Here is a 9,361-nt window from a genome sequence, read left to right as displayed (position 1 = left end):
ACATATGCCTTGTATTACCTAAGCAAAAACCGCATTCACAAAAGACCGATTCGATTCAACACATATTTCTTTCAAACGTTTCTTCCTCAGTCCTTATAACGCACTCGACGAAACCGTGTTCAATCGTACACAAGATCTGTTGATTCTACTCGACATTTGTGAATTAATATTTGCGTGCTGGACCGAAATGGAAGGGAAGAGTAATACAAGTGTACTATGACAAGAACTCCAATAAAAAACGGGATGTATAAAGAATACCAGCCAAATTTGACTTCTCGTTAAATGCATCATGCGTTGATACTTGCTTTCAACCGATGTGATAAACAAAAAAAACTGATTTCAAAACAATTGAGTCAATACGCTTTTCGAATTCAGCCCTTATTGCAATTTTGGTTAGGCATCCGTTTTGAACTGAGCGAACTGAGTCAAATTACTATATGTGTCGGTACAAACAAGGCATACGTACATACATAACAAGGTTAAGGTACTCACGGTATCCGGAAGAAATTACCAGCCAAACATAATGAAGGTTTCCACTAAAGAGAAATCCGCTGCAGGACGGTGGCGTTTAACCAGAATTTGAACTCCCAACAAAGTACGTTCGTATCAATAATAGTGGCTGTTAGAAAAACCGAAAGCATTAAGAAAACGTAACAAATAAAAATTGGTAAAATAAAGGCAATTAATATAAATACTAAACCCCTTGTAATCCCGTCGCCGCCTTTGCTGCAGTAGATTATTCGGATGGGAAATGTATTTCTTCGAAAAAATCATGCATATCCCTATTACATCTGTGGTCGGTATTATGATCAACTTAGACTAACAAAGCATATGGCAGTTCCTTAACCTAGTACATATATACCTTGCGTGCTTGTATAGCTGCAGATAAATTATCATCATCGCGGTGGCGCCGGAGGTATGTTTATGTTGTTAATTTTTGGTGTTTTTGTTTGGTGGTAGTTAGTTTCAATCTTGTGCCAGAAGAGGATCAGCTGCTTGAGAGCACTATAGATAATTTAATCTCGCTGCTGATTTCTTTGTGAAAAAAAAAATTTAGTATTTAGTAGTATTTTAATCATGAAATTACCCAACTTAAGCTGCGTAGGTCACTATGTATGTATTTATTGAGTGGCCCCCTTATTTTTTAAGATTTCGTTTTTAGAATATTGGTTTGATAGCTTTTTATTACTTGTAACACGTACCTTAGACCACAATGTGTACCACATCAGCATTAGTTAGCGTTAAAAGCAGCTGCCATTATTCCCACGTGCCAGGTTTTTCGGTCTATCCAATGGATCACAATTATGTTTGGGGGAATGAGATACTACATCCGCATTATTGAAATCTGATGCCCTTATATTATATTATTATATTGGCGTAGCTTCCTTATTTACATGCGTATGTATGCAAGTATGAATATCCAATATATTTTCTACATCGGAAATTTAACATTTCTTCAAGTAACGTTGAATTGCATTTTATTCAGTCTGGATTATGTGAAATATATATCATTAACAGGGCATTTAAACAAGAAGATATGTACATACATATGTATATGTATGAATATTTTACTGTCTTTTATTCCATTGCCATCGGCCGCGGTGGTGCAGTGGTAAGCAGTGCGCGCTTCCACTCCACAATGCCTGGGTTCAAACCCTGGTCAAAGCAACATCGCAAAAATATAGAAAAAAGGTTTTTTCTTAACAGCGGTCGTCCCTCGGCAGGCAATGGCAAACCCCCGTGTATTTCTGCCATGAAAAACAGCTTCTCATAAAAATACAATCGCCGTTCGGAGTCGGCGTAAAACTGTAGGTCCCTCCGCTTTGTGTGACAACATCAAGGCGCATGCCACAAATCGGAGGAGAAGCTCGGCCAAACACTAACATATGTGTAAGCGCCAATCTATTATTATTATTATTCCATTGCCATCACTTCGTTGAAATTTTATTCTATATAAAACACTGCTGCACCTCAACTGCCTATGGACACAATAAAATAATTCACATTCGATGATTAAATTAACGCCGCAGTGTAAAAGCACCCGTAGAATGGTGTTGCAGTATATAAAAACTCGTTTTAATCGAAACTTTGTTTTTTCGGCTATATTTGTTATTATTTATTGGCCCAGATGTACATATTGAATGAACTAACATATTTTAAATATTTACGGAACTACCATTTGTATGCAACCCTGCCTATCCTATAATTCGAAAAATTTAAACGGATTTCTTCAAATCAACCTGAGCTGCGGACATATTGCGAATACATTTTTCAACATTAACCACTACATTATATTAGTATTAAATACTTTCAATTAAGAAACAATTCTTATTAGAAAATAAATATGAATCGTTTTATTTTAAATATTCCAATGTATATTTTTTGTTAATGCAGAAAGTGCGGATTTAACGTATTTTAAAACTGTTACATGGGGAACATAAATTTAAGGCAGATTGCTATTAACAATTTTTACACAATTTACGATTGCAATCAATTTCTTTCAAAACTATAATCTAAATGATTGCAAGTTGTATTTTTTACGATCAAAACAGATTCCAATATTAGGTATATTATGCAAATGCAATCCAATTTGATTTGAGTTATTCAGTTTTAGATACATTTATATTTCTGTGTTCGTATGGAATAGTAGTTTATGTCGGGAAGCTGGCTTTAGTATAATCCGGCATTCCCTTTATTATTTACAACACAAGGAATTTTTTGATGACCCTTAACAAGAATATGGACGTGCTAGTATCGGAACTATTTCTTGCACGTTTATTTGCCAAAATTTCTTCAACGGCTCGGCGCCAGTGAGGGTATGCTGCGAATGCCGCATTATACTAAAACCAGCCTTTTGACATAAGCTACTATTCCATACGAGTGGGGCACGTGCGAAATGCGGATTTTCCCAGTTGCAGTACTGCAGTAACTCGACACCTTCCTCACCAACAGCTCTGTCCTCTATGAGCTTCTTAATGTAACTGCAAATAAAAGATGGAAATTTAAGAAAAATTACTATCACAGCGTTTCACTTGTAGCGTTTCACTCTTGTAGTATATTGGCTATCAAGCACCAGAAAATTTCCATCACGCATTCCATATGCCACCGATTGTCGTGGATCAATTAAAATACTGTCATCACAGCTTTTTGGTACTCCAGCAACTGGTGTGTCTATGGCGGAGTTATGTGGAGCTGTTGCATGACTAAAATCAATTTGGGCTCTTTGAGAACTGGCTTGTTTGTTGCGAGCTATTGGCATCAAATGTATGCAAATTAGATTTCCAAACGAGCAACTGTTGAATACAGGAAAAAATTTATATTATATGGTTCCGCTAAAGTGCACTACTACCGTGTATAAATTGGTCGACCTTCTAATAAATCAAGCAATCTTATTGTATCGTCATCGCCGCCAGTCACCAAGAAATTTCCACTTGGGTGAAATGCAACATCATTCTCCGGCGACGAATGCACTGTATTAGCTCGCCTTCAGCTTTGTCAAATATCTTAACGCGGTTACAACTTAATGCTAAAGCCACCAGATTGCCGTCTGGATGCCATGCCAGCTGTCGTCCCATACCTCTTCCCCCGGTGAACGTTCGCATACATTCGCCTGAAAATGTATCGCAAATTCTTAACTTGTCGCCGCACGATGAAATGAACTTACCATTAGGGCTGAATTTTGCTGCGCGCACCCATTTGTTTGTCCAGTGAAAGATGTGTATTTTGAATCAGTATTTTGATGGCTGTTCGCCATTTTTCTAGTCCGCAAACGAATAAGCTGACGAAGATGCAAACAAATTCATGCACATTGTTGCATTCTACCGTACTTTTTAAAAGCTTTAAAATCTTAAGACATATGCGGAAAACTTTTATAATCTGAATATTTCTAATGTCGCAATCAAAACGAAATTTTATAAATAGCATTTTTAAAAAGCAATCATCTAATATTTTTCAAGTTTTTGGGCATATATGTTACCATTTGAACAACAAATACTACCAAGTTTTAAGAGACTATTTAATGCAACTCAGGTCAAAAAAGAGAAGTTTAGACCAAAATAAGCAACTATAAAAAACAGATGATCGCAGCTGTGGCCCAGGATGACGTCTATTGCTAAGATATCTCACTTGTATTTGTACACAATGGCCTCGTGGCAGCCAAGGCGTATTTAACAAGGTGGTGTTGGCCGTATATAAGTAAAAAATTACACTAACAAATTATACGCTGATGGCCATACTGTCATTGGTATGAGTTACAACAAACACATCATTTTGACGTAATGGCCTCCACGGCGAAAAACTCAGATGTCGCCCCAACACCACCTTGTTTAATACACCTTGGTGGCAGCTTTATTTTTCTTCAATGACATTTTTATTCATTGAGGATATTGCAAAGTTTTCTGCAGGTGATTAGAGACGAGTTGTCAATGCGAGTGATAGAGATGTGCAATAAAACTCGGTACTTTAGAAAACCCGGGTTGTTTCGTTTTTGCTGTTTGATTAATGGAAATGCGTCCGTTTCGGGTTTAATATTTTTTTGTTTCGGTAAATAAATAAAAACCCATCTAAGAATTGGGTGGATACCAAATTTCTTCTTCATAAATTTGGTAATTTTCTGAAGACCATTTTTTTTATTTATAAGGGCTCAATTTATTTGTGCACCCTAGTCACTTTTTCAACCCCGTCTCATCTCGGAGAAAAGTTACCGATTGACACACAGCCTAACTCTGAAAATATTTATAAAAGATTAAAGACAACCGGTTCTTTGTAAAGGACGTCCATCTCTAACTAGAACGGCGCCATCTGTTGTTCGTGAGCAGAAAACATAAGCGACGATATTCGCTAAAACGGAAATATGCCACTTATTCAAGAAATGTACGTATGTACATGATTCAATAATACAAGGTTCGATAAACTGACAGTTGTCTCTCTCGCACCGCTCCCTTAGCAGTGGCACCGTGTTGCTTCTTTGCAAATTTACATGGAAACAGTGTAGCTTTGATGTGAAATAAAAGTATAAGCTTTTGTGCAATATGTTTATTTGTATATGCATATGAAGCATATTTAACTGATGAAAACGTAAGCATTGGATGTTTACATCAATCTCATAGTAGTCTTATTTTATTTTTGAGGCATTTCGCAGTTTTTATACGGCTAAATAGCATATAAAAAACGTAATTCACGTAGATATATCAATATTACGTTCAACATTTCGTTTAAAATTCCAGATTTCCTGCAAATACATTAGAATTTACGAAAGGAATTTCACTATTAATTGCCTACTTTTAGTACTTTTCTACTACCATTTTCGCAACAAGGGATTGCATTCTTGCCCTTTCTCTGTCCTTCGTAAATGCAACCTTTTGTAAGGGAGTGTCAAACCGCAGCTGTCAATAATTATCTAACCTTGTATTATTGAATCATGCGTATGTACTTGCATCCGTGCAAATTTGTGACAACAGACTACTATTGGCATTCGGAATGGTAAAGTTCACCACCAACCAAATATTTATTTTTGCCACCCTTCTTCAGGTGGCAGGAAAAGGTGAGAAAACAAAGCTAACCATAATCATCATGTAATTTTGCATTCACTCGTTCGGGAAATTCTTTTCAAATTTCTCACACGTATGGATGGCCACTCGTATGAGTTTGTGATTGGTTTTTTTTTTCATATTCAACTGGATATAATTTTCTGCAAACAAAACTCACATTATTGTTCATTTAATATATGTCAATATGGCAGCTCACGGATGAGCGTTGATGTCAAAAATCGATAAAAATGTATCGCTAGATGAACATTAAGGAGCAAACACACTCGGTATAAGCTCGTGTAATATTATGCACACTATACACTATCACATACTACGTTTATACGCACGTATTATTTGCAAACAATTTGCAAAATGGTAAACTTTGCCGCATAAACGCTGAGTAAATTTATTATTTGCAATAACTAAGTCACGCAAATAAATATTGATTAGCAGTACTATTTGCAAATAAGCGCAAGACGTTGCCATTCTTAGGTTTATTTTCTTTTTAGATGGCCATCTTATTGCCTTTTTATAATCAAAACGGTGCCATTTCTAGCTTTCCTTTCTTTTTCGATAGTCATATTATTGCGTTTTTATAATCAATCAATATTGAAAAAGAAAATTTCACCCTCGAATAAACCGTGAGTTAGGTATTTGCAAATTAATTTTATTTGCAGATGGCTGACGTATAAACGAAGTAACAAAATAGTCATTTATGAAGCTGAAACCACACGTATCATAAAATAATTGAACACATTAATTAAGAAATTCATAATAATTACATATAATTAAGTTTCATTCCTACTCGCCACCCAACCATGATATTAAGAATAAATATTAATAGTTTTATACATACATATATCAATAATAGTAAATATTGATACGAGCAATGAATTTACGATCGAAACATCGACAAAATTACAAATTTCAGGTAATTATGACTCGCTTTACAATGTTAAGAAAGAAAGCAGAACGCCGCACTCATCGTTATCCGATGGCATGCCGACTTTGCGATGGTAAGCACCCGATCAGATTATGCCCGGTATATCGGGCAAAGGCCCCAGAAGAGCGATTTAGAGAATCTCTGCTCGGGCGTTTTTGTAGCAACTGTCTGTCAATGACGCATCGCGTACAAAGGTGCACCAGCCTGGATCGATGCCGTCGATGCCACGATAAGCACCATACCATATTGCACATCGACGAAGAGCCAATCGACCGAAGACCGTGGAGCCAGCAGGTCGCCAGCGAGGAGGAACGGGAAAACGTTCTGTCAATTCACGCTTCGGACTCCGGAACGGATTCCCAATCCCTCCGCCCTGACATTGAAGAAGGCGAAATAATCGAACCTGTGACGGAAGCAGGCACTATCCTCCCTAGTTCGACGAGGGGATCGGAAACGCGGACTTTCCGACTCCGGCAGACGCACAATAGACGGCAGCGTGGATCGGAAACACGGAATTTCCGATCCCGGCACCGACAGCGCCGTGGATCGGAAACTCGGTCTTTACGCCCACGATCCATTCGAAAGGCGTCTTACCGTCAGGACGAACAGCAAAAGCGCAGTGGAGCGGAAACTCTGTCTTTCCGCCCACGATTCACAAGAAAAGCGTCTTACCGTCTGGACGAACATCGACAGCGCCGTGGAGCGGAACCTCGGACTTTCCGCCCACAGCACATACGCAACGCGATTTCCAGATGCAACGGGCAACGGGGTGGACTGGAGACTCGGCCTCTCCAGCTACCCATCGCATTAAAAACTGGCCAGGTAACGCTCACCGCGCAGACCTTGAGACCATTTACGGCAATTGCCCCCACAGCTGTGGTCAAGGTAGAATCGGGAGGACGCCTACATCTTGTACGCACTTTAGTTGATATGTGCGCACTAACGTCCGTAATAGCAGCTGATCTGGTGCGGAAATTGGGCCTTGAGGAGATTGGTCTCGGGAAGCACCGAAGCTGCATTATTCGGATAAGAGGTAAGCATGGGCAAGGCGCTCGGATAGCAGTGCACGCAACCGTGGTCGCAAACTATAGGCAGCTAAGCCCCACAGCTAGCGTTGACCGCTCGATAGCTACGACATATGCCAATATTCGGCTGGCAAATCCAAATTTTTTCTTATCCGCTCCGATCCGCTTGGTCAGATGGGAGCAGATGTCTATCCGTAGATTATTCTTCCGGGCACCCTGCCTACCTCCTTCGGTCCTCTCGTGGCACAAAGTAGCATCTTCGGCTGGCTACTGTCAGGGGCTTGCCGATCCTGAATCACTGTCATGAAATATACTTACCTTTTTAGGTTTTCTAAAATTTCTCGATAGCTATGAATTACAAACTGCAATATATATTTTTGAATTTTTAATAAATATACAATTGTGCACTGAAATGTCAAGCCATGTCCTCTTTATTTAATTTCTTATCTTCTACAGCCTGAGAAATCCGAAAGGAGCATCAATGGTGATGACTACGTATCCAGCTCAATCAATATTTATTTTACAATTCCTTTAATTGCTCATATGTAGGAGGGGTGGCTGACTTGACTTACTGCTCTTGCTTCGAGCAAGGGGCCGGCATGTTTACGCCTCCATGCTAAACCAAACACTTAAAAAAGGGTGAACCACCCTAATGTAAAATTGCATAAATGTGCATCGGATGCACACATACATAAATAACCTGATTAATGCTAAGCCGTTAGCATGTCCGTGTATTAGTTTACCGCTTAAATATAAAACTTCGTTGAGTTTCCCCTCCAAACAGTTGGTTGCTTGGAGGTCAAACTTAACATCTCACAAAATTTGCCGGGCACTTCTATCGAGCACTTCGACCACACCGGAAGCGATCCAGCCACTACTCCTGCGTATTTCTCAAGGTAATATCGTACACCAAAAATCACAATACACATTTCACCAATTTGACTAATAAAGCCACTTTGGTATATATTGAACTAATCCGTGGTGTTTGTTTTTGATTATTTCATTTCAAAATTAAACCCTTGGTGCAACCACGAGCGACGCTGCCCCAAGTGTTTTCAGCTGGTTCTAACAAGTATAGTATAGAGCCTTTTCCTTTAAATTCTGTAATTAAATAGGCACGCATACCATTTTGTAAATAAAACATATTTCATTTTATTTGTAAATAGCTATTTGTTTTGCACTAATTTACGTTTTGTCTGAAAATAGGAACATAAAGTGTCTGTTACTCCTTCGTTTTCTAAAACCGTTATTCTTAAAATAAGTTAGTTTGTATTATTTCTGTGATACTAATTAATTAATTAATGTGCTATTCGAAATATTCCAAAAATCCTTTGATCAAAAAGTTTGGGATTTCAATAATTAATGAGAAAGTGCTAATTGAAATACATGTGGTCGGTGAACTTTCGGTAAAACTCAGAAATGTAGACTCGATGTGTCGTTCTTTTGCTCACGTTGCGTTTGAACCGTCCAGCTCTGCATCTCTTTTGCAGTAGTTCAGAGACAGTTCTGAAATTTGTAGGGCGGATGTAGCGCTTTTCCAGACTGTCCCTTAAATTTGCTGCAGGGTAGGAACATACCTATGTACATATATTAAATTGAAAAGAGAAAATACTAATCAAAAGATTAACATTTTTATAAATTAGTTTTTATACATACATACATACATATGTATGTGTTTAGGGATTTAGATCTTACTTAAAAATCGGTATGTACATACATGCATATGTAATTAAACTTAAAATTGTACTTCCTCACTCCTGTACTTCACTTCATTGACCGACTTCTAGAGGTGCAAAACTATCGATAGTATCGATGTTTTTTATTTTTTGCTACCGTCGATTGTTCTTGGTCCTATCGATAGTCCG

General features: G+C 38.2%; 2 protein-coding genes across 8 annotated transcripts; one reads left to right on the top strand and one right to left on the bottom strand.

Moving 5' to 3' along the window:
* Positions 1-2,630: 2,630 nt before the first annotated feature.
* On the bottom strand, positions 2,631-3,791 carry LOC108366661 (uncharacterized). Of its 7 annotated transcripts, none has more exons than XR_001848127.1 (4): positions 3,665-3,773; positions 3,350-3,610; positions 3,074-3,293; positions 2,631-2,981 (listed from the first exon to the last, which is right to left on the bottom strand). XR_001848127.1 is itself a non-coding variant. In XM_017621117.1 (4 exons), exons 2-4 carry the CDS (start codon positions 3,604-3,606, stop codon positions 2,729-2,731), a joined length of 543 nt encoding a protein of 180 aa, XP_017476606.1. In that variant the 5' UTR covers positions 3,607-3,610; positions 3,665-3,791; the 3' UTR covers positions 2,714-2,728. The 7 variants fall into 7 exon arrangements, 5 of the variants coding, with proteins under 5 accessions (XP_017476606.1, XP_017476610.1, XP_017476608.1 ...); XR_001848126.1 differs by having other exon boundaries at positions 3,369-3,610; positions 3,665-3,767; XM_017621117.1 differs by having other exon boundaries at positions 2,714-2,981; positions 3,033-3,293; positions 3,578-3,610; positions 3,665-3,791.
* Positions 3,792-5,445: 1,654 nt separating this feature from the next.
* Positions 5,446-7,803, top strand: LOC108366662 (uncharacterized). Its single transcript, XM_017621123.1, has 2 exons — positions 5,446-5,542; positions 6,460-7,803. The coding sequence occupies exon 2, from the start codon at positions 6,466-6,468 to the stop codon at positions 7,801-7,803; it is 1,338 nt and encodes a 445-aa protein (XP_017476612.1). The 5' UTR covers positions 5,446-5,542; positions 6,460-6,465.
* The last annotated feature ends 1,558 nt before the right edge of the window (positions 7,804-9,361 follow it).

The sequence above is a fragment of the Rhagoletis zephyria genome, unplaced genomic scaffold (assembly GCF_001687245.7).
Source record: "Rhagoletis zephyria isolate East Lansing unplaced genomic scaffold, Rhagoletis_zephyria_1.1 Rzeph_scaffold_02364, whole genome shotgun sequence".
NCBI classification, from domain to species: domain Eukaryota; kingdom Metazoa; phylum Arthropoda; class Insecta; order Diptera; family Tephritidae; genus Rhagoletis; species Rhagoletis zephyria.
This window is presented reverse-complemented; position numbering and strand designations above follow the sequence as displayed.

Bases quoted from the DNA above. Each gene is read 5' to 3' on its own strand.
- LOC108366661 (XM_017621117.1), bottom strand. From the start codon at position 3,606: ATGTATGCGAACGTTCACCGGGGGAAGAG. The intron at 3,294-3,577 runs GTATGGGACGAC...TGTATTCAACAG, and splicing joins AACGTTCACCGGGGGAAGAG to TTGCTCGTTTGGAAATCTAA. The intron at 2,982-3,032 runs GTGAAACGCTGT...TTTTATTTGCAG, and splicing joins ACAAGAGTGAAACGCTACAA to TTACATTAAGAAGCTCATAG.
- LOC108366662 (XM_017621123.1), top strand. From the start codon at position 6,466: ATGACTCGCTTTACAATGTTAAGAAAGAAAGCAGAACGCCGCACTCAT.